Below are 25,584 nucleotides of genomic sequence, written 5' to 3'. Positions count from 1 at the left end.
ATGAGTGACCGATCTATAACTTGTTTTCAATGAGAATTAAATCCATAACTTGCATTTCTATTTGAATTTGGTCAGATTGCCCCAAAAGTGACATTGCAGCTTTAAGTCAGAGGGAAATTTACATCAAATAATTGTGTGTGTGTGTGTGTGTGTATATATTCCCATTCCATCCATAAGAGAATCTAGCTGTTTTAGTCAACCAATTTATAAAAAGATGCACAGATTAACTAGTCTATATATATGGTGTGAGACGATATTGGTCCCAACAGCACAATTAGCCAGACAAGTTATTGAGACGAGACTACAAATGTGACAACTCTGGGACAGTAGGGAGCTCAGCGCTCAAAGGCTTTTGTTGCTGTGAACTGTCTCTCTCAGGGAGGATCCACTAGGTTGTCAGTAATCACCCTGGTCAGGTTGGGGCCTTTTGTGTTGGGTTGGGGGTGGCTCCTGTGTCGCTGATTAGTGGTGCTGGCTGCACTGGGAGACTGCGGGTGGTAATGAGATTGTCGAGTGCTTCTGGACACACTGGCCCCTCTGATAAAAGCCTTCTGGGACGATCCCATTTGATTGGATGTGTGGTAGACTGGAGAGGGTTGAAACCAAAGTTAACTTCCCCTTTCAGCGTGCCACTACCTCCTGCGGTGATGTGTCAACCGGCTGCTTCTGAAACATGCTGCGGGGTTTTGTTGGGCCTAATAAAAACAGCTGCTGTGTAATGACCCAACGGAGAGACACCGCCGGTGGCCATTAGTCTTCTGACGTCCAGTCACATTGTACTAGCAACTTTGTCACTGCATTATTAGAAGTTGCACTTTTTTAAGGCATTCTCATGGAATTCAGTTGATTCTAATTTCAGGCTGAAAGGTCTAGGCATAGAACGTTGCCAACTGTTGGAAGAAAAAGGGAGTTGGTTTGAGCTAGTTGTTATCCCCTGGGTTAATACAGGGAATGTGAAGTGTACTGGGGGACTTTAGGCGTAATCGTTCGTTGTCTTTTGTGTCACATGGCTTGGAGCGCTAGAGTTTTTTTTTAGATCATTGTTAATTAAGGAGAAGGAGGCGCCTAATTGTAATTTCCTCCTTTGACTGACTGCCGGTCATCAGGACAGAAGACGGATGACAATGTTACCGGAGTATAATTGGGGCCAGAGTGGGTGGTCTGCAATAAGGTTGTTGGTCCACAAGATTATTAACTGTCAAGATTTACAAGTCCACAGATGCAACCTAATCACTTTGTTTGGATGAACAGTTATGCGTTGTTAGTCTGTTTCAATTGTACGTAGTTCTTATCTGTAGAATTTTCAATCACTTGACAAACATCTATTGTGGTCAATTTTACTCCACCCCGCAAGTCAGACTGACCAGTCCATATTCTCTTGGTCATCTCAGACCATATTATTAAACTCTCTCTCCATAACATTGAGCATTGGCCTCAAAGTGAAACTTTTGTTGTGCTGTGCCAGCAGGCCAAACGCTTATTTCCAGATATCCTATCCCCTCCTATCAAACATTTTTAACACCAACCTCCAATCCAGGTTTGTAAATGACTGGCTTTCCTTTGCTGAAGTTCTTTTCATTTCACCCCGCCCCCTCTCCTCCCGTCTCAGCCACTCACCAGGCTTGCCCCTATAAACAAACAAGTCCAGGGCTTGCAGCTGGTCATTGCCTTGGCAACAGCGGATCTGGAAGAAGCCGCTCTCGCTACTTTTTAAAAAGTGTGGCTTTGTGAAGGGGCTCGCCGCGATGGAACCAGGGGTACTTGAGTCATCCACAATGCTGCACGCTGAATGCTTATTTCATTTTGCTGGAGACAAGAAATGCAAATGCAGCATTTTTTTACCCCCACCTCAAATCCTATTGTGGTTTAGTGCTTGAATGGGCTTAATTTTATCATTGTGACTTTCTTTTGATCAGTTTTTAGGTTGAAATCTATTGGTTTCATATTGAGGTTAAGGCTAAAGTGAACTGGGTTAATTAACTTTTAATACATTTTTACATAGTCTGTTGAATGCTAAACCTGAGTTTCCGTTTTGATTCGCAAACATTGCGTGCAACAGATTTAACTTTCACTCGAAGGGATTGCTTTGGAATGGATTCCTTGGAATCTCACTTTGTTTCAAACTAGCATTTTCACTAAACAGAGAAGTCTCATAGCTGGTTTTATCTATGCAATATGTACGGAGGTGTATAAAAATGACACTGATGGCAACTCATCAGTACCAAATTCTTAGGTAGGTACACCTTAAGTATTGCTGTTTTTAAAAGGGTGTATTGCTCTCTATAGGTTAGTAGCGTGTTAGGGACATTGGTTCCCCAGAACCACTTTCTGAATGTCTCTCTTTTGTCACAGATTCCAGGCAGCAGGGTCTTCTAGGGGCACCTCCCCCATTCAACCCTGTACAGCAATATCCAAGGTGAGTCTACGGCATTGTCTGCTTTTAATACATAGGCGTGTATTCGCAAGGCCTCTCATCCTGGGCCTGATAAGTAATTGATTGTTGCAGTGGCATTTATATATACACTTTACGAACGGATGTTGTAGTATTTGTCCAAAGCCCCCACTGCAGCATAGGAAATTAACCATGGTAGTACCTTTTTTTAAATTATTACATGAGGTTTAGTGTAATATACAGTACCAGTCAAAAGTTTGGACACCCACTCAGTCGAGGGTTTTTGTTTTTACTATTTTCTAAATTGTAGAATAATAAAGACATCAACTAGGAATAACACATGGAATCATGTAGTAACCAAAAAAGTGTTAAACAAATCAAAATGATATTTGAGATTCTTCAAAGTAGCCACCCTTTGCCTTAATGACAGCTTTGCACACTTGGCATTCTCAAAACCAGCTTCATGGGGTAGTCACCTGGAATGCATTTCAATTAACAGGTGTGCCTTATTAAAAGTTAATTTGTGGAATTTCTTTCCTCAGTGTGTTTTGAGACAATCAAGGTAGGGGTGGTATACAGAAGATGGTCCTATTTGGTAAAAGACCAAGTTCATATTATGGCAAGAACAGCTCAAATAAGCAAAGAGAAACGACTGTCCATCATTACTTTAAGACATGAAGGTCAGTCAACTTTAAAAGTTTCTTCAAGTGCAGTTGCAAAAACCATCAAGCGCAATGATGAAACTGGCTCTCATGAGGACCGCAACAGGAAAGGAAGACCCAGAGTTACCTCTGCTGCAGAGGATAAGTTCATTAGAGTTACCAGCCTCAGACATTGCAGCCCAAATAAATGCTTCAGAGTTCAAGTAACAGACCCATCTCAACATCGACTGTTCAGAGGAGACTGCGTGAATTAGGCCTTCATGGTCGAATTGCTGCAAAGAAACCACTACCAAAGGACACCAATAAGAAGCGACTTGCTTGGGCCAAGAAACACGAGCAATGGACATTAGACCGGTGGACATCTGTCCTTTTGGTCTGATGAGTCCAAATATGATATTTTTGGTTCCAACTGCCGTGGCTTTGTGAGACGCAGTAGGTGAATGAATGATATCCGCATGTGTGGTTCCCACTGTGATGCATGAAGGAGGAGGTGCTTTGCTGGTCACACTCAGTGATTTACTTAGAAATCAAGGCACAATTAACCAGCATGGCTACCACAGCATTCTGCAGCAATATGCCATCCCATCTGGTTTGCGCTTAGTGGGACTGTCATTTTAATTTTTTAACAGAACAATGACCCAAAACACACCTCCAGGCTGTGTAAGGGCTATTTGACCAAGGAGAGTGATGGAGTGCTGCATCAGATGACCTGGCCTCCACAATCACCTGACCTCATCCAAATTGAGATGGTTTGGGATGAGTTGGACCGAAGAGTGACGGAAAAGCAGCCAGCATATGTGGTAACTCCTTCCAGACTGTTGGAAAAGCTGGTTGAGAGAATGCCAGGAGTGTGCAAAGCTCTCATGACAGCAAAGGGTGGCTACTTTGAAGAATATAAAATATTTTCATTTATTTAACACTTTTTTTTTTTGATTACTACATGAGTCCAAATGTGTTATTTCGTAGTTTTTGATATATTCACGATTATTCTACTTTGTAGAAAATGGTAAGTATAAAGAAAACCCCTTGAATGAGTAGGTGTCTGAACTTTTGACTGTTACTGTATGTGGTTAGTAGAGAATATTCCAGTGGTTTAGTGGTGACTACGGAGTCACACTTAATGTCCAGGTAGATGACAGGCCTTCCTATATTAGTTGAGCCCACTGGGCTGCACCATGGGGGGGCTTAGAGATGAATTAACAATTTGGGAGTGCTAAACAAATTTCTCTTGAGGTTTGGCCGACTTAATGAGGCATCACTAATACTGCTCCAGCGGTAACATTTCTGCACCACAGCCACTGTGTCCGCACAGACCCGCCATTGTTTCTGGCTCCAGACCTCTTGAAGGACTAATCAGCTTCTTTGGTTCAAATTTTCAGGCCTACCAGGCCTATTGTGGCTCTCCGTCACCTTAGGTCACTAGTTATTAGTGGGAGAATTGAAAACGGTTTCTTTTAACTACTTATACGAACGGGACCGAAATGCAACTCATAAGGAACTTTGAGGAGGGATTACAGATTCCAGTGCTCTGTTAAGTCTGGCATTGGGGAAGAATGTGACATGGTTCAATAATGAGGGATGGGCCCCTCGACAACGGTTCCTACTTTTTCCTTGGCCAATTGTAGTGAATAAGATGAGACCTTAATGTGGTGGCTTGGCTTATGGATGGACACATTGCTGAGGCGTTATTCATGGAGACCCACTGTGTGCTCATCACACACAGGAAATGTGGTGTCCTCATTTCAGGGATGAATGCAGTTCATGATTCAAGCCACATGTAAATGTATGGTTTATTTCATACTCTGGCATTAATTTAATATTTTTATACTTTCAATCATGTGAAATGGGTGGCCCTTTTCTTTTTTTCTTTTTATGAATTCAATCTCCAGGTCTATACCAATTAGCAGGGATGTTGCTAGGTCACCACGGTCAATTTTGAAGGCTGCATCAATAGAACTTGAAACATATATTTTCTTTTTGCTCCTGATCAGGTGCTCTGACATATTTAGACTAAATGGGTAGGACAAATGCAGGGAGGGCCTAAAGCCCAAATTGTCCAGCATGGCAAATGTGTTTTGTAGCTGTCAATTAGGAGGAAAGACTGAACTTTCTTTAGAATTCAATACAAATTCTGATTTGTTTATTTGGGTAGGGCCGGGACGATACCAGGATCGCGACAAGGAAACACGAAGTGGATTGAACTTTTGTTGGAAACTAACGTTATGTTGTCATCCAGTCGCGTATTTCTTTTCCAAACTATGGAACACAATATTTTACATACAGCAGGTTTCTAAAGGACCAAAGATTTTAGTCTGCTTCGTGTTTTAATTTTCGCCATGGAAAAGATATTGCGATACTGGTATCATTCCGGCCCTAGTCATTAGCTAGATGTAATTGTTTTAGAATCAAAGGCAAATTGGCAGTGATGTAGTTTTAGTAATCTTCTACAACATGGCAGTTAAGAACCGAATTGCAAATGTAGGCATACAGTCCATAAATGTAAAATCCAAAACGACAATTTTAATGTTTGTTCCCCCGCAGGCAGCAGTATAGTGGTAGTGGTGGGCACGGCTGGGACCGGTCGATGCAGTCCCAGGGAGCTGCCTACCAGCAGAACATGCAGAGAGGAGGCCATGGAGGGGGGCAGGGTCAGAGTGGCTACCACCAACAACGTGGTCAGGATGACCGTAGAGGAGACCGCAGAGACGACCGTGGAGGACAACCGGTAATGACTTGACTTTGACCATATCCACCTGACGAGGAGGACACCTCCAGATAATTTACACATACTATACTGCACTAATGGCTGCCGTCTTTGCCCTTTATGCTTTGTTTATTGTGCAGCCCTTCTGACCGGTTTGGTCCTTTCTGTGTTTTACAGGGATACAGCGCTGGACGGAATTACCCCTTGCCACCCCCAGCAAGAAGATATAATTGGAGTTAAATTTAGACTTAGATGGGCAGAAGGCGAATATGATTTTTTTTTCTCGCTATATTTGTCTTTCAGGCTGTTTTACTTGTTTTCTTTTAATAATTCTGAAAATGTTCTTATGTACTGAATTTTTAAGAATAATGCCTGTAAAACTTGTGAAATACAAGTGAGTCAAGACAATTGTGTCATTGTCAGTTTGTTTGTAAAGTTGATATTGACCCTAATTTAGATTAATATTTTATTTCAAATGTTCATAAATATAGCCAAATTAAACGATTCAGCTATTTGCATCACATATACCTTACATTTTCAAATCATATTCCTCCTATCAATCCTCACAATCGCCATAAGCTTTCTGATGTGAAGCATTCATTGAAAAATGTAAACTAAATATTCCTAAATCATAAACATAGCAAGTCTTTGGACAATGGTTTAATTATTTTCGAATGTTTTTGTTTTTTTGTCAATTCAAAATTTATTGGATTGACAGCTCCATAGCAGTTGCATAGAGGCTTTGTTTGCGACATAATTACATAGCCTAATCAGAAACCATATCTCATTTCCTACCGGTTTTAATAAATCAGTCTCTCCCAGTTTCACAGGAACATAAGTAACTTTATGGTCCTTTAAATAGATTTAATTTATTTTATATTAAATAAATATACATAATAGGCCATTCAGTGCCCCTTTATTTAATGCGGACCCTGTTATTATAAACTAGGCAAATTTATCACTAATAGTTAGCATTTTTGCGTGCTTATATTTCAAATGTTCAAATCAAAGAGCCCACGAATAACAAATTATATTTATTGAAAATGTGAAACAACAATTGAGCTCCAGTTATTACAGTAGTTTGAAAATTCTCGCCTTTCATCTTTGTTTTCCATTGTTTGGCCAAATCAGTCACGTTCCAATTTTAAATTTCCTGCAAATAGTCTTGCATTTTGGGACTTTATCATGCTATACACTACGTGCTTAAATATTTGTTTACTTAACCAGGCCTGCTTGTAATGGTAAGAAATATTGGAATTTATATTTTGACTCTATCGTTCAATAATTGGGTGATAAGGACTAATAACAAATGTGATTGCATTAGGCCAACGTCTTAATCAAAATTGCGCTATAACCTACACGTGAACTTTGTTACATCCGCATGTGCCACATGAATAAGCAGATATGCTTACATGTCAAGCAATTTATTGTTAGTTCAACTGGATTGTGATTTGTATATATGTATGCTATGCAGCCATCACATTTGTAATTTACAAAAAATGAACGAACAAATATTTCGTTTAAAAACTCACTGTCACATGAAATGTGTTAACTATATATACAGTTCAGGTTCATTCATCGAAATATTACAATACTTTGGCCTGATACCCTCAATGTGTCCTTAAAGAATTTAATTCCAACAAATAAAACTTCACTCCCTTCACACCGTCACCGAGTGCTTGGAGTCTCATTTTTTTATCAAAAACTCTTCAAAAGTAAAACACGCACGGTCGACTTTCTTAAAAATAGGTGGTCTATGCACCTCTCAAATGTCAAGGAAGTATGGTGCTTCTGTTGTCCATGTCACCAACGATCACTGTCCTTCCCGATGTTTTTGTTCGTCTTAAAATCCACTTGATGTATTCTCCAGAATGAAAATATAAAATGGCAGGTTTCTCCCTTTTACCAAGTTCTGCCATAAAGCAGGTTTGAACTGACCATGTTATTGGTGTACTCGAGGAGAGCCGCGTCTGTCTGAGCCATGTTTATCTGGCTGTGTAGGATAGGGGAACTGGGGGACATTTCCTCCAATTCTTCGGATGATAACGGATTATTCACCTGCTGATTATGGTGATTAACCACCGCACTTCCCGATGCCGTCATCGCACCACCGGACACGTTCTGCTGCTGCTGCACCTGCTGTTGCCCAGACGTCGTTATGCTTGACCCGTTCTGGCAGGGTTTGCCATCCTTCACGAGAACCGGGACTGCTACCCGCCTCGGTGACTGTTGCTGTGAGCACACACTGCCGTTCTCCTGTTGAATCTGCTGGTTCGCTTTGTCCTTTGCCTGGCGTTTCATTTTGTACCTGTGGTTCTGAAACCAAATTTTTACCTGGGTCGGTGTCAGGTGGATCATGCTTGCCAGGTGTTCTCTCTCGGGTGCCGACAGGTATTTCTGCTGCTTAAAGCGCCTCTCCAGCTCGTACACCTGGGCCTGAGAGAAGAGCACCCGTCGTTTTCTCCTGGGCGCAGAGTGTAAGGTGACCATGGATTTGGTGGCATCCATCCCTGCCAATGTCCCCATCCCGGTCATGTTCATCCCAGTGGTAGCCCCCATGAATCTAGAAACTTCAATGGCACAGTTAAATAAATGCATATTAGATACCGGTTTAGTTTTAAATTATTTGAATTTAATCGTGGTGCGCAATTCAATTAATCACCATTTCAAGTTGTAGTTTACATTTAAGTTATTCAAAACGAATTGCATTTAAGAGTAACATCAAAGGCTACTTGTTCAACTTACTTGTTGGGTAGCGGGGTTCGGTGTTTGCGCTATACCATGCAGTTGCTGCTGCGCCGTTTCTCATTGTGTCTTGGTAAGACGGGAGGTCTCCCATATTCCCGATGCTCCCATTACAGTAGCCTCCTATGGCACTGGAAAATTGGGAGACGCTGTGTGGCATGTGATAGGTGCTCCCCACACCGGTGTTATGGCACATGGCGTGCTGCTGGATGCCTGGTTGAGACACCTGAGTTTGTCGGTATGCGCCCAGCGAAGACGCGAGGTTCCCTGTACTGTCCATGCCTCCAAACTTTCTGTAGGTCTCCTCGATCGGGCTTAAAATATCTGTCACTGAGAAAGGAGTTGAGTGCTTTGGGCTCAAGGACATGGTTTAGCCCGCAGGTGAATTTGGCTGAACGCGGAACAAGTCCGACCGTAGTGTTGTGTCTCTGCTGCAGGACACCTACAAGAGTACTTGGGAGTCCGTCTGAGATTTCCAATGGATCGCCTTGGAGAAGGAGGGGAGCCTTGGGCGCTCTTATCTTGTCTTGACTCTAGCCAGGCGCCAGGTTTACGACAAACACGAGGGGCGGAGCAACGAGCCAAACATGCCAACAATGGGCATTGACATTTTAACCGGGTAATTTAGGAACATTTTAGTTTTGAGTTAAGATAAGCAAGATGTAATTTAGATGGTTTAAACGTCAATTTGATAAATACATGTGATATGGAACTAATTCGAAAAGTATATATTTTTTTATTCTTTGGTCGGATTTCAAGTGAGGCAATGGGCTATAGTTTTGGTGCATTCGGGTAAAGCTGTTGCTCCAGCCAAAAAATAAAATGGCAACCTTTTTCTTAACTCGAGAGCTCTTCGAACAGACACCAGAGACCGAATCAGGCACCACAATGAATACTTTCTTTCACCATCCAAGCTGTCACATTCTGCATTTAAGGGTGTGATTATATATATTTTTCAATTGACAAATTGGTAGGCTTGCATTACCCCATACAATAACGATCATAAAAATTATATTATTTTTGCTTCTTTACAAAATGTAATCAGACAATACAATGGATTAGTATTTTAAAATAATACTTTATTAGATGTGAAAATAACCAACCCTATGTTATTAATCGCGTTTAATGTGTCACCTATTGGAAGACAAACAGATTCCACTTTTGCTTACTTGTCCAGTCATCCTGGTACTTTCCAATTAGGCCTATTTAATTGTGGATATGGGAACGGATAGAGTAGCCTATGGCACAATGTCCTACACCGCAAAGATGGCATGGATTCAAATCAAAGTTCAGTCCTTGATGTGAACGAGATTCATCAAAGACAATTAAATGTGTATTAAGTCCTTATCTATTTTAAAATCAAAAAGATGGATCACCAATAGCATGCTAATTGAGTTAATAACTCATTGTTGCCATTTACTTTGATCTATAATGGTCATTTATCTCTGGTAGACCACCGGACAACGGCAGGTTGAATCAACGTTGCTTCCATGTCATTTAAACAACAAAATGTGTGTGACGTTGAATGAAGGTGGAAAAGTTGTCAACATAAGCGATTTTTTTTTACCCAACGTTTAACCTAAATCCAATGACATGGTGACATTTTGTTGATTTCACATTGAATGAAAATAAGTTGACAGCTCAACCAAAAACGGTCTTTAAACTGACGTCTGTGCCCAGTGAGAAACGAGTTCACCTGCTCATCCAATGCTTCAGAGGTAGGCTATGCGAGCCGCATGCAGGCTAATCTGAACATTTTAAAAAGGTAAAATATAGGCCATACGGTGATTTCGCGACTTAAATTACTATAAAACTGTCTAAATCATTTTTAGGCTACCTCGAATGTTTGAGAGGTATTGACTTGACAACAGGTGAGTTGATTTCCGTGAAATTATCTTTTGTCAATCTGTTTTAAATGAATTATACTTGATAATTTCTTATCCGTGCAGATAGCGGTAGTCTATATGCTAAAATCCCTGTGGCAGAAAGAGGTGGCAAGACCAGGAAATGACAAGTGCTGAAGCACAGTCACATTTGTGCAGCCCACACACATGCATATTCAACATTAATTTTTTTAGAATTAAATAATTGTTTTGTGAATGTGAATTTTTCAGATTTTAGGCCAAGTATGGTAATCATAAATCATATAAAACGTATTTTCTTGATTCTTGTCTTGATTCTGTCTGATAGGCGATCTTGCTTAGTCAAGATGTAGGGTTGGGCAATTTTTCTGTAGACCACTTTTTAAAATTCTGATTGGCTATAGCCTAATGTCATTTATCAAGAATTTAATTTTAATACCATTTTGCTCTTTCATTTTTTGTTAGGTCTAGGCTACATCAGTTTTCAGCCTAGCACAATTGTAGCATCGGCTATAATGCTCATTTGTAAAAATATGTTCAGATCGGATAAAATCTTAGTTGTCTGCTTTCCATAATGCATCTGTTGAATGAGCCATGTAATAAACGAATTGTATTGTGGTGGATGGCTCTTTTCGGTCTTTTTCCTGGATGTAGCCCCATGCAAATAACCAAACCGCTCAATCTTGTGGACCTTTCAAAAGGTATGGTTATGGGCTACTGCACTCACATTTCTTCCATTTCAACCACGTTCCCATTATCATGACTGCACAGAGAAATATTCGATAACAAAAATAGCAATAATGACTTCGGTCTTTCTATTGAAACTTGCATGTCTCGGGACCATAAATACATAGGCCTATATTCACAAAATGTTTTTCCATTTTATGTACCACTATCGCTTGTGCTGGTATATAGCATGAAAAGGGAATCTTTCCAGCTCGGGTCTGTTGAATTCCAGCTTATTGCAGGTAACTTGTTTTTGTCTTGATGTTTTCATTTACTGTAACTTTTGAATGAATGTTAATTTGATCAATATTAATTCAACCGGTAAAATTAGACTCAAATTGTTATGCTAGATTGGTGTTCCATAACCCAGTCGTTGGTGTAGCTATGGAAACCCGATAGGATAATTACGGTTCTTCTTGATATGTTACACCATTTATTTATATATACAAACCCATAATAGGTCAAAATCGTAGCCTATAGGAATGTATTTTAGTGTTATTACATTATTAGGCTACATCATTATCTAAATATACCCCATAGGCTATCTATAGGCCTATAACTTTCGTTGAGTTTCATATTATGAAACAAGTCCAAGTAATGTTCCATTTAGACTACATACTGTTTTCCACTAGCTAGTAAATTCAGTATCACTTGTAATCAGATCAACATTTGCACCGTAATTAATATAGCACAAAGCAAAACAGACATTTTGATTGGTAAAGAAGATAGGAGACACTCGAGCACTAATCAGAACAATGACCCTCAATGATAGAGGCCTGTGTTTGGACTTTCCAGCAATGACCGATTCTCTTGAGGTGACAGTAGCCTTCAGTAACTAACTATAGTGGGAATTCGGAATGATCTTTGAATTGTGTTAACGTTGTGCTATTTACTAGCCCTATAATTTTGCATCACCTCTCTATCCCCCATAAACGCACAGCCTACTTGCATATCGAACATTTTTAGATAATATACAAAAAAACGCAAGCAACTCTTTTGAGGTTATATTTGAAAAGATCCCGAACGTCTTGGAGTAGAGGGATGGCATATTTGCTGTCAATGGGGCACTTGATGCATTCCGCCACCACTGGCTCAATAACATGAGAGAGATTTGGAGAGGTCAGTAAAGGGGTTCTGCGCTTAGAGTGAGGGCCCGGGTCCTGAACCGTTCCTGCTAATGCACCGGAGATGTAAGTGAAGCAAATGAGCTTGTGTGGAGTCCGTGCTTGTTAACCCAATTCAACAAAATGAAAAGCTATGATCTCAACTTTCATGTCACGGTGAGGGCAACAAGAAAGAAACAAGATGGATGGAAATTATTCACTGGAGTATTTTTGTAGCAAACACTGTTCGACGGTTTCAGAATGTTGGACAATTGTGGTATATTCCTTTCTCAGGCGAAACACTTACAGAAGTGGAATCCCAGCTCTTCGCAAGACAAATGGCAGCTGTATTAAGCTACGCGCCAGTGCGGCAAGCTACCAAAGGCATCGAATCGTGTTGCAACATCATTCCATGTGCACCGGACGATGGAAAAGGCCCCCCATGACTACAATCAACCTGTAGGCCTGCTCTCTTTGTTTGGGCAATGTCTTATGAACGATTAGTTAATTTCAATTACACCAAAAGCTGTGGGTATTTGCTCAACGGAGGGCCTAGGCTATGTTTGCCGATGACACTGTCTAACAGAATTGTAAATAATGGCAATATGTTTCAAAAGAGAAGTCACATTTACATATTAATGTTGCACGGCAGGTGCACGGTTGCTATAACTTGGAGGTAGGCTAGCCTATAAACCCTATCAAAATAGCTTTTTGAGCAGGCACGAGAAAAATCGCGTTGGTGGTCTGGAGAGGGCAGTGGTAGCCTAAACTAATAAATCAAGAATTGGAATATGAATTTAGTTGATACAGTGGTGAATTAAGTATAGTCTACTAATCAAAATGTTGACATTCGGAAGAAACATCATGGCAAAATTAATCATTGCTTTGGAATCAAATGTAGACAAGCCTGTCACCAAAGAATGATGGATAATAGAGAATTGTTTTAGCTTATGACATATTAATATATTATTTCACAAACCTGTCATATTTTTTATTGATATAATGGAAGCACTTCGGTAACTTGTAAAGAGCATTTTAAGCATTGCGAATGAAAAAGTTGTATTATAGACACCATTGATGCCTACTGTGTGCCATCTTTTCCAGAAAATTGTATAGGCTGTATACTCACTATATAAAGTGCTGACAGCCTAATTACTACTATCCTACTGTAGCAAATAATAATAGTATAGACGTATTATTAGAAGTAGATAGCAGCTTTTTCTCAAGCTTTCGGCCCATGGGCGGCTTTAATTGATTGCTTTATTGTATTTAGATTTCGCCAATGTGAATTTCAGATTATTGCACCAAACTGTTTAATCTTCTTTCATGAGTAGCATAGATGAAGTGATAAACGTGTGTGCCAAGCCTCCTCAGTCAAGACCCTCTCATCCACTCCAGTATTATTTGTATTTTAATTCATGTTTCTTATATTATAAATTAAATGATGCTTATATGTTAAGGGGGACGGGGGCTTTAGCATTGGACCAAGTGTGGATTTAAAGTGTATTTATTAAAAGTGCGATTTGATGATATCAGCAGCCGATGTGATCAAATCAATTATCGTACATAGGCTTAATACTTTAGATAGTTGGGAGGTCTTTATTCTATCAGAATAAATATAACTATTTATATGTACACCTCCACCAAGAAATGTCGTGCATTAACAATAACAAAACGGAAACTTTACCGATCTAAGCTAATGTTCTTTGTGCGTTTTAACTCTTTTTTCTTTATTGTAAAAAAAATAATATTTTGGAAGTGCAATTGGTCGAATGCCATAATCTTTTTGTAAACGGGTTTACCGTTTGGGTGGGTCTGTTCCTCGAAAAGAGTGCCTTTTGCGTCCCTTTTGACATTTTAAGTAGAAACCATGCACCAATATTTTATTTTAGAAACCTTTTATATTAACTGAAGTCCTTTTTAATATAGACCACAGGGCATTTTAATTCATCAGATTTGTTATATGAACAAAGGTTTGCTAAAGTGCCCTCCGTCAACTCTGTGTCACTTCTAGGAAGATTTGAACTCATTTAATCCCCACATTGTAAAGTTTCCCCATCATTGTAAAGCCCTAGTTACTTTGTTGCTTTGACAAAGTCATTTCTGAAGATTATTATTTCGGCTATTTCATATGATTAGTGATTCATTTAAGTATGTCCCGCATTTTAAGGTCAACCATGTAACGTGAACTAAACTCTAGTTTTCAATAATATCCGCTTTAGCCGATATCCGCATAGTTGTTGTTGAAGGTGGAACTGCATTAGAACTGTCAAATCCCACAAGCGGAGATTGCCATTGGCTGCACTGAGTCGCATTAAGATAAATCTCATGCAGCCTTGTTTCCAAGTTTGAACACTGGAATGTGAGAAGTCATCTACACCTTGATTAGGATTAAAGAAATCCTCATTGTTTTTTTGAATGATTTTACAATTTGAGCGTCATATTCTATAGCATACACTCTCTTTCTGAAAGTCTAACAGGAGTGGGGCAGGTGTGGTTTAGCGAGAATGATCGCTAGAGCAGCTGCTCACTGATTTGATGGCTCCAGCACAGTTCCACCGCTGACATCGCCAAACATCCGCTATGCTGGGTGTGTGCTATCGCAGGTTAACGCTTGATCTGATTGAATCTAGGCCTAATAAAACCAAAAAAATTCAAAGAGACATTGCACATCTTATAGTGAAATCATCGCGTAAACGCGGTGAGCTAGTTCTACTATTTTTATGGCCAGACAGGTTACCCGTGAAACAAATCAGTGTTGGACGTCCATAGATGTCTGAGGACGTCGGGAGATGTCATGGAAACCGTCCACTAGGGGCAACAATGAGCACTGTTACCTTCAAGTAGGTTTCGTTTTTTTCTAGGGCGTTGTGGATTGGGGATGACGGACAGGAGTAAGGATCCTCTGATTCCAAAGGTTGAATGTTGGAATCCAGCGATAGAAAGTCGTTTATTTTTATTTGTTTATATTTTTTGTTTTAAGCCTATCCCAAACCTTAGCCCTAACCTTAAGAAGTCTGAGTTAATGCCTAAACTTAACCTTAACTTGTGACGGTCAACACAGTTACTTTATTTAGCACTTAAAAGTCACTTACTGCAGATGTTTTTTTGTTTTTTCTACCAAGTTACACTTCTCAAAAGGCACAGGAATAGTGGAACGAGCCATTTGTTATTCATCCATATAAAACAATGTCATCCACCTGGTCCACCTGTGATCTCAAGAAAAGTTAATGTTATAGGATATTGTTTTTGAATTGCACCAGCAATCACCAAATAGCCTAGTAAGCTGTTAGACGAGTTGTACCAATGACGATAATGATGACGATTGGCCTATAGCCTATATACGCCTATACTGTAGCTATATAGCCTATCACAAGGCCATCTTTCTCAGGTGTTTCTATGAAACACAAATCAATATCAGGTCCAATCACCTAAAGAGCACACACATCAATATGTATTTCCAGTTCTGGGTATTTCTCCATATATCTCTCTCCTCGATGCTGGATACCAGACATCCCAGCACAAATGTACAACAGCTCTTTTGATAGCCTATGTTTAGTCTTTTTTAATTTTTTGACACCTTGAGGCAAAGCATCAATGCTGGTTTGATAGGGAATGTGGATATTTATTGTATTTTATACCACCTTCTTCAATGTCCTTGTTAAGCCAATAAATGGTATATATTATAACAAAAAATAAACGTATATGTGTGTATATACTGTATAAACATGTTCTATTGTGATTCTTTCCCCTATTGCGAAAACAAATTGAGAGTTACCGTGGTGAAATATTTACCCATTCTTATTCCTGCACATGTGGCTAGAAAACATCTGTACAAAACAAAGATCCAATGAATATGAATCTGCAGTCTATAATTAAAGGGCCACTTGGAAAGGCATGAATATGCAAAGACATCCACCAAGAACAAGGAAGATGTTTGTATTCTGGGAAGAAGACCACTTCGCTGGACATGGCTGATCCTTGCCCTGGTGCATTGTGCATGCACTTCAAATGAACTGTGATTGTGCCTTTGATGTGAGTCATTGTATCATTCTGGCCAATTTAGAGTTTGCAGATGCAGGGTGTAATGTGACGGCTGTACACTACAGCCTCACACAGCTGAGCCGTAGCCCATAGCATACTGTGAGGAGCATGAGAACAGTCTGTAAGATGTACTTCTGTTCTGTGGTAATGATATGTACACTGAACATAAATATAAAAGCAACATGCAACAATTTCAAAGATTTTACTAAAATACGTTTCATATAAAGAATATATCAGTCAATTGAAATAAATTCATTAGGCCCTAATCTATGGATTCCACGTGACTGGGCAGGAGTGCAGGCATGGGTGGGCCTTGTAGGGCATAAGAATGATGTTGGAGGCAGCTTATGGTAGAGGAATGCACATTCATATTCTCTGGCAACAGCACTGGTGTACATTCCTGCAGTCAGCATGCCAATTGCACGCTCCGTCAAAACTTTAGACATCTGTGTTGTGTGACAAAACTGCACATTTTAGAGTGGCCTTTTATTGTCCCCAACACAAGGTGCACCTGTGTAATGGCTATGCCGTTTAATCAGCTTCTTGATATGCCACACCTGTCAGGTGGATGGATTATCTTGGCAAAGGAGAAATGCTCACTAACAACGATGTAAACAAATTTGTGCACAACATTTGTGAGAAATAAGCTTTTTGTGCTTTTTTTATTTCAGCTCATGAAACATGGGATCAATACTTCACATGTTGTGTTTATATTTTTGTTCAGTGTAGGATATACCCATTGATTCTTGAAGAATATACCTTATAAATGCCTTATGAGCATAGTACAACTTTATATGCTGATGATATAATAATTATATCATGTTGAATATAATGTAATATGTAATATGATGGATATTATCACTATTTCAGTCAGGTTATTCAGGTGTAATATGACTTTCTGCCGCTTGATCTAATACACTGTAATAAAAAGCACAGCCACAAAGTGTCCAACAGCGAGTATAAAGACAAGTGGCACTTTGCAGTGTTGGTATCTCAATTAAATTGATTTCTCTGGCCAATTCTTTAGGAGTGCACGTCACAATTCATTTAGCAAACCACGTAAACACTCAGGAGAGTGATTGCATTTTCATCTAAATCACCCATATCCCTGTCCCAGATAACCGAAGAAGATTGCCTTCAGGAAAAATGCAGTATTTGAAATGAGGCATTGATATTATGAGACTAATCACGTTGTGTGTTCTCTTTTGTGTTACGGAGACACCGTCATTATGGTGTGAAAAGACAGTTACAGTGGATTTCCACCCACCTGGCAGAACAGTTCCCGACAGTTTATCCCTCCTGTGAGAGACATCATTAACACTCTATAGGCTGTAATGATTTTAGTTATTATGTTATATGGAGGATCTCCCAATAGAACCCTTGGCAAATAGACTCTGACCTCTATGTGGTTAATTGCACCCTAAGATCCTTTTTGTTGTTGTTGTCAGGGCCATTCCTCTCTATGTGTGACTCCCTACGTATTATCATTAGAGTTCCTAACATTGAAGCTGTAGGAAAACTAGTACATTTGGCCCAGGTTTTTCTGCAGTTACTTCCTCACTATAAGAAAACATTTTATACCAGGTAAAGGGTGCTCATACCACAATTGAGTTGAGGTGAAAATTTATATTATGTTCCTATTTGAATTCATATTTCAACTCAAATTTCGAAAATGCTATTTTGTGAAACCCATCCATTCTCACAAACCTGGTGCACGTCTGACTGGCATTGGCCTACTATTTACCCTCTCCCTTAGATTTCCAGTTTTTCAATGTCTACTCTCTCTCTCTCTCTCTCTCTCTCTCTCTCTCTCTCTCTCTCTCTCTCTCTCTCTCTCTCTCTCTCTCTCTCTCTCTCTCTCTCTCTCTCTCTCTCTCTCTCTCTCTCTCTCTCTCTCTCTCTCTCTCTCTCTCTCTCTCTCGCTCTGTCCCTCATTCTCTCTCTTCTCCATTTAATCCCCTGCTCTTGTGAAGAGCAATGGGACAAGCAGCTGTGCTCCCGGAGCTCTTGGAAAGGCAGCCACTCAAGCCACTCACAGGAGGGATCCAGACCACCTGGCTCCTGTCCTGGCCAGCCCAGCTTCCATCTCCCAGCCAGGGGAAGATGGGGCTGCCGTTAAAGACTCACACTATAGCCGGGGTGGGGGATGGGGAAGAGTGATCGTCGACCTCTGACCCTCAGTACTCTCCCAGTGTGTCCCGATGGACACCATAACACACAACACAGACGAATCTATGGAATCTATGAACAAAAGTAGATTTTCAGTGCATGCGACAACAACAAAAGTTGATCCAACGTCATTGAGTTTTGTTGCATCATGTATTTAACAGGATATATTTCCCTACACCATGTCAAAAAAAGAAAAAAAAATACTTTAAGAGAACATTTTGTGTTGAACATGATGAACAAGGGGTCCTACATCTGGGTATATTTAATCCACAATAAAGGCCTGGCTCTGTTAGGTTGTGTTATTGAGTTCAGCTGCTCCCCCCTTGCACAATCAAATCAAATCAAATGTATTAGTCACATACACATGGTTAGCAGATGTTAATGCGAGTGTAGCGAAATGCTTGTGCTTCTAGTTCAGACAATGCAGTAATAACCAACGAGTAATCTAGCCTAACAATTCCAAAACGACTACCTTGTAAAGGGATAAAGGAATATGTACATAAAGATATATGAATGAGGGATGGTACAGAACGGCATAGGCAAGATGCAGTAGATGGTATCGAGTACAGTATATACATATGAGATGAGTAATGTAGGGTATGTAAACAAAGTGGCATAGTTTGAAGTGGCTAGTGATACATGTATTACATAAAGATGCAGTAGATGATATAGAGTACCATATATACATATACATATGAGAGGAGTAATGTAGGGTATGTAAACATTATATTATGCAATCCGTCCATCGCTCAGGTCCGAGGTCAAGACTACGCCACAATGTCTCGCTCCATACAATAGTCAAAATGCATACTTTTTTTGTTTTTGTTTACCACAGACATTGTCACTTTCGCATCACGTTACCCCAAGGACAGCTGTGGTTGAGAAGCCAAGTAGCGTACACATGCATTCTACCCAGGGTATGTCCCAAATGACACACCATTCCCTATGGGCCCTGGTCAAAAAATAGTGCACTATAGAGGTGCCGTTTGGGACACCCACCCCAGTTTGGCTGTGTGCTTGGACTGCGGCGTCGGTCGGATCCCTAGTGAAGAGCTCTTGAGAGTGTGTGGGCGACAAGCAGCCAAGCGAGGCCACGCTTAGACAAGTAGACAAGACTTCCAGAGCGCCACCGTGCTGTGGGTATGACAGAGGTGGAGAGGGCACTGAGTAAACATGGGGGGGTGTAGCCATTGTCCAGGAGGGGTTGGATGATGACTCATAATGCTCCTTCCAGAGGATCAGGGCCCGGTTGCATGAAACACCACAGGTACATTTTCCACTTATCTTCTCCCTTAAAGTTCCTTAAATGTAAATAAGTTGCACAAAACATGTTCAGGTGAATTTCCTCCTTAAATTAAGTGAAAAAGTTAAAGGTGCCCATGAGGTCCCTTAACGGCTTCATTCAGTATAGATATCAACGTAAACAGCATTTGTGGAATGTTTCCTTCATCTGCCCTGGTTTCCAAAGGAAAACATAAACCAGCTAGCTAAACAATGGAAGGTGCACAGTCCATGGCCACAAAGCTAGCTGGCTTGTTTTTTTAAAACCTTTATTTAACTAGGCAAGTCAGCCAATAACACATTCATATTTACAATGACAGCCTACCCCAGCCAAACCTGGGCCAATTGTGCACCGCACTATGCGACTGCCAATCACGGCCGGATGTGATACAGCCTGGATTCGAACCAGGAACGGTAGTGACACCTGACGCTGAAGCCACTCGGGAGCAGCTAACCACTCTGTAAACTGCTCCGTAAACCAGCCGGATGTGCTAGAAAGTGATAGAAGCAAGTTGATAAAAAACGCCAACCGCTCTGAAAGACACAAATTCACATACAGAGGTTGTTACTGCATGTCACTATTACCCCCCACCATGACCTCAAGCAGGTTACAATATCGCTAGTAAATGAGAACGTTCGTGTCCTCATCCAAAAACTTTCGTTGCCCAACTGCTCCGCTCTGTGGACAAACCACTCACTTCACTGCTGTCCCACGTGCCCTTGCTGCCTGCCCTGGTCTGAATAAGGTGATTGTTCAGCAAAATTAGCTTTTGACAGAGACACCATAGTGGAACCATTATTTGTCTATGCAACTAATCAATTAATATTCAAACTCTTAACCTCTAAACATAAATGGATTTATATAGATATGACGCATTTTCCATTAAAATCATATCGTTGATTAAATACCTACACCTGCCTTGTAACACTAACTGAACATAAAAAGCATTTGTCTAAAATGCTCAATGCAGAATAAACAAGTTATAAACTGCTTAAATTATAAACCATTTGTGATTTTGGAACTGGGAGCTGTTATGGGCTGTCCAGTATAATACAGATCCTTCTTCATCACGGTATATACTGCCATCTTGTGGTGAGAAAGTTGTTTGACGCTCAGTTGCTGATTGACCCAATAAGGAATGCGAGTAACGTTATAGTTTATTCTTTATCACTTCAACATTTGCTTGAAGTACATGGTGAGTACAGGTGTCCACTGACCCGTGTCTTAGATGACTAGAGTGAGTACAGATATTTGTTTGAGCAAAGTATTTGTAAAACTGGTTTCAAATATTTAGAGAGAGTATGAGAAATAGAGCGGGGCGAAATAGAGTGAGAAATAGAGAGAACGCGTGAGGGGTTGCACAGAAAAACCTCAGGATAAGACCTCCCTGTTATAATATGTGAATGGGGTGTCTTTGCTCAGAAAGGATACCGCATGAATTTGTAATGATTTTTTTTCCCATTGGGAGGAAACAATGGCATGTTTGAAAGCAGAACAAGTTGAGTTTTATTAGCGATCCCCTTCACGAGGCCAGCTGCCCATATGGGATACAACGTGTCCAACAAGGGTCACAAAAGAGCCAAGTGACAGCCTTTACAAAACCCCAGAGATACTTACTCCTCATCCTTACTCTGAGATGAGCTGACCCAACTGACAGCTGAATAGAAACAAAAACGTCCACAGCTCTCCATCCACCACTGCCACAACATCCCCTCTCTGTTCTATTCTACATGTGCAAACCCCTAAAGATCCACAGCTGCACTCAATTCTATATTTGGGGTTTCTTTGTGAATTGATAAGCAATGCTGCTCTGTGAAAAACAGAGTGAGACATTTAAAAAAAATTGGTTTATATGGACTATAATTAATTTGATGTTTTAGCAAATATTGTTATTGAGAACTGAGAATATATTTTTGTTCTAGCTTAATTGGTCTTTTGGAGTGCTGTAATAAGCCATGCATGCTTTTCAATTAGGAAATGTAAGGAAAACATCACAAAACATATATATATTTGTTGTAGGCCTTTGCATAACTCGAAAAAGCCCTTTTTACTTTCGATATGAACGAAATTGTCCAGACTGTGTTTGCAAGATATTCTCTTCAGAGTTATTTGCTTCCATTTTTTGCTTTGTGATCCAACGTAAACCCTGAACCGAATTAGATACAGGAAGTCATTAAACAGGTTTTGCACGATCTTCTACTTTAAAAAGGGAACTCGTTTTCATCTAGTTCTGTGCATAATGGCATGTATGTATGTAGCGATTTTTACGAATAACGAAACATTTCTATCCGAGGTTCTGTTCGATTCCCCTTACTGGGCCGGTATAAAAGTCATTTAATGTAGGTTAATAAAGGAATAATAACCACATCAAACTGACAGAGGTTTATTCACGGCCATAAATATTCATGATCAATCAACAGTCCACCCAAAAACATAAATTAATTCATAATATGAGCATTTTGCGCACTTTACAACAGAAATAACATTCATTTATAACATTCATTTGGCAAACATTATAAAAAGAACGGAATTTCAAGAACCCTAACATTGTCCAGACCCCATGGGCCACAGAATAATTAGCTCTGATATGGGTAAAATAGAGATCATAATATCGATACAATTTCAATCCCTTTCTTCAGATCGTATTTTTGTTGAATCAAAGTTATTTTGAGTATCCATCGTCTACCAAGTCCATTGGTACATTTGCGCCATGTGATGCACACTGGGCAGCTGTGAGATGGCGTCGGGGCTGTAGTGAGAGCGCATATGCATGTGATGGAGAGAATAGGCGCTATACGCCGACAGAGCTATTCCAGCACTGAATGAGGCCTCGAGATCCTGAGTTTTGTTAGTGTCACATGGCTTTCCATCCCGAACCAAAACGGGAATGGCCACCCGTCTTGGGGACACGAGATTAACCATCTCCATACCCTTCTCAGCGCGTGCTCTCTTCATTTTATACCGGTGATTCTGGAACCAGATCTTCACCTGAGTCGGTGTCAGTAGTAGTGCATTTGCAAGGCGCTCCCTCTCCGGCGCCGAGAGATATCTCTGTTGTCGGAATCGTCGCTCAAGTTCGTAGGTTTGAGCTTTGGAAAACAGCACTCTCCTTTTCCTCTTCTTTCCCGAGTCGCTGCTGTCACCTGTGGCGTCCCTGTCGACATCTTGGGATTCTTCCGCGGACAGCTCTGGATATTTCGGTTCGTTTCGAGAATCAACGGACAAACTATGCACTGTTTGGAAGGAAACAAAGTGGATCTGGTAATCAACTAGGCTTGACAACAAACGGGGGTACATTCATTTCTAAAAACAAATCTTCATCGTATAGCAATTTGTTGAATCTAAAAAATATTGAAGAGACTACTAACGATCGAAAACAATGGCCTATTGGTGACAACAATTTAAATATTTTGATCAGGCTCTACGCATAGATAGGCTAATTAAAATGGCATTTCGAATGGATAATTTTCTAAATTCTGATTGGACATGGATAGACTAATACTTTAATGGTAACCTAATAAGTTAAAACAATACATGTTTAAATGAAATAAATGAAATCGTGACGTTTTGCATAACAAACCAAAACATGAACGCAAATGTTTTTAATAATGACATAGGCCTATAACTTAACGGATGAGCTATGACTAGGAATTAGGCAAATCAATGAGTTCTATACCTCGATGTTTACGAAACTAACTTTTTTAAGCTACTCACATGAATATTGGATGGTGCTGGAGGAGGCAAGCCATCTTGAGTAGGGATTACCACCACCATCACACAAAAGGCTCTTGTAGGGCACATTTCCAGTGTTTTCAGAAGATGGATTTTGCGTCAAAGTCTCAGTCGTTTCCACCTCGTTCTCATCTTCAGTCTCCTCCGTTTCAGAACCTCCATTGGTGTCAGGAAGATCCAGAATGTCCTTTACAGAGAAGCCCGTCTTTGTGTTGCTGAACGACATGGCGTGAGAAAGTATGTGGCGCGCACTGTAAACAAGAGTTCGTTTTTTTTCCCCTGCTACTGTTCTGAACCAGTATAACTGAATAAGAGTACAGTATTTATAGATTCGTTTTTTTAGATGTTCAGGGTTGTGTCCTTTGGGTTAAGCTAAACGGAGACTTAATCGGCATGCAGTAGTTCACCGTTGGCTCGTAGAGAGGACTCCAATGTGCTGGTCATGGAGGAGCGCAGGAATTGGGGGAGAGGAGAGGCTCATGGATAAAGCATGGCTAGGAGCACTGGCATAAAGGAAGCTATCGCCAGACGGATTGGTCCATATAAGGTTCGTAGAAACACTGAATCTGCAATGGAAAATGAATCGGAATAACGGAGAAAGACAACGCGTGTAGGCGGGTCCTTGGAGTCAAGTGGATGAAGACTGTGGGTGTGAAATGCTCGGGTTTGGGGACATCCGAATCTCTGTCATTGGTTCTTCAGAAATGTGATGACTGGTATTATGGGACAGTTAATCACCGAGATGGGGAGGGACATTTGTGCATGTAATTTCCATACAAACCATTAAAATATATTGCTTCAAAGCGTCATACAAATAATATTTATTTAAGAGCAAAAACATCATTTTGAGATGTATTTTATTACCCTAAAGATCGAAATGTGAATTTTGGGGGTGTAATATGGGTAGGCTAATTCATGAAATCCATTTAGGTCAATATTTTGGTTCAGGCTTAACTCAAGTAGCGCATAGGCCCTACTCATAGATTAGACGTAACATTGCAAACGGAAATCCGCCACACTCAAATTAGTATGATATGTAACGTTTGGTAGTTTTACATAAGACAGATGATAACTTAAAGGCAAAAAAAAGTAGGGTCGTTGGTCAGGGTGGATGGGTGGACGTATAACGCTAAAGTAATTACATACCATATGAAACACAACATTTCATACAAAATGGATTGTCTCAGATGAATTTAAAGAATCATATGAAATGCTCTGAGACCAGGTTGCAGCGCAGCCTCCATCCGTCCATGCATCCATCACCTGGCATGCCCATTGCAACACAATGTAATACAAGTATATCCCTTGGGAATATTAGCTTACAATTTCTTTATAACAATAACAATTATTTTATTGCAGCAATTGGTCGTGTTTAATTCACGTGGGAAATCGAATGATAAGCTCTTGGGTCAACATAAGACGCTGACTATCATGTTCATAATATTTCTTTTTTATATGTTTTTATTCTCCCTTTCTCTATGCTCCAATGCCCTCATCTAGTATGTGATGTGGGTGACAATGATTCTCGTTCTCAGCGAATCCTCCGGGCGTCCTGGGTGGTCGTACTAAGCAAACACACGTACAAACCGATTGCTAAGCTGCGGACAATGAAGGAAATGTAGACAAATGTCCTGCTTCTTTTGGAAGTTTTTGTGCAGGCTGAGATTTAGCATTTATTTCGGGGGCAAGATAATAGATGATTGACGCCCCCCTTACAATGCGCCGTAACTGTTTGGAATAAATCCGTGGTTCCTCCTGGTTGTCATGGTGTTCAACTGCTTTCAATGAACTATCTCTTCATTCATCTCTGACCCCAGCAGCCTCTACCTCACACACACACACACACACACACACACACACACACACACACACACACACACACACACACACACACACACACACACACACACACACACACACACACACACACACACACACACACACACACACACACACACACACACACACACACACACACATTATTATTATTATTGTATTATTACTTTGGTAGCACTTGCGTATTTGTTTGACCAGTAAAGCGGTTCTCAAACACATTTAGACAGGGCGAGAGGCTATCGCTTACAAGACCACTTCACTGATATTTACATGTTTACTCTCTCACTCACAGTGTACACACCATAGAATTACAATCTCTATGGTACA

At 40.3% G+C, this 25,584-nt stretch overlaps 3 protein-coding genes across 3 annotated transcripts in view; 1 reads left to right on the top strand and 2 right to left on the bottom strand.

Moving 5' to 3' along the window:
* Window positions 1-7,429, top strand: part of LOC139407013 (5'-3' exoribonuclease 2-like) — a 31,672-nt gene extending 24,243 nt beyond the window's left edge. The window contains exons 28-30 of the mRNA XM_071150258.1: window positions 2,353-2,416; window positions 5,596-5,779; window positions 5,936-7,429. Coding sequence (XP_071006359.1) covers window positions 2,353-2,416; window positions 5,596-5,779; window positions 5,936-5,998 — 311 coding nt within the window. The 3' untranslated portion in view covers window positions 5,999-7,429. The remainder of the gene's footprint in view (window positions 1-2,352; window positions 2,417-5,595; window positions 5,780-5,935) is intronic.
* Window positions 7,430-7,660: 231 nt separating this feature from the next.
* On the bottom strand, window positions 7,661-8,870 carry LOC139407748 (homeobox protein Nkx-2.4-like). The gene is made up of 2 exons (XM_071151605.1): window positions 8,504-8,870; window positions 7,661-8,328 (listed from the first exon to the last, which is right to left on the bottom strand). Exons 1-2 carry the CDS (start codon window positions 8,868-8,870, stop codon window positions 7,661-7,663), a joined length of 1,035 nt encoding a protein of 344 aa, XP_071007706.1.
* A 13,440-nt stretch (window positions 8,871-22,310) lies between these two features.
* LOC139407747 (homeobox protein Nkx-2.2a-like) lies at window positions 22,311-23,653 on the bottom strand. The gene is made up of 2 exons (XM_071151604.1): window positions 23,404-23,653; window positions 22,311-22,922 (listed from the first exon to the last, which is right to left on the bottom strand). The coding sequence occupies exons 1-2, from the start codon at window positions 23,645-23,647 to the stop codon at window positions 22,372-22,374; spliced, it is 795 nt and encodes a 264-aa protein (XP_071007705.1). The 5' UTR covers window positions 23,648-23,653; the 3' UTR covers window positions 22,311-22,371.
* Between the last annotated feature and the right edge of the window lie 1,931 nt (window positions 23,654-25,584).

The sequence above is a fragment of the Oncorhynchus clarkii genome, chromosome 4 (genome assembly GCF_045791955.1).
Source record: "Oncorhynchus clarkii lewisi isolate Uvic-CL-2024 chromosome 4, UVic_Ocla_1.0, whole genome shotgun sequence".
Lineage (NCBI taxonomy): Eukaryota > Metazoa > Chordata > Actinopteri > Salmoniformes > Salmonidae > Oncorhynchus > Oncorhynchus clarkii.
Note: the sequence above shows the minus strand (reverse complement) of the source record. Positions and strands in the feature narration are given on the sequence as shown.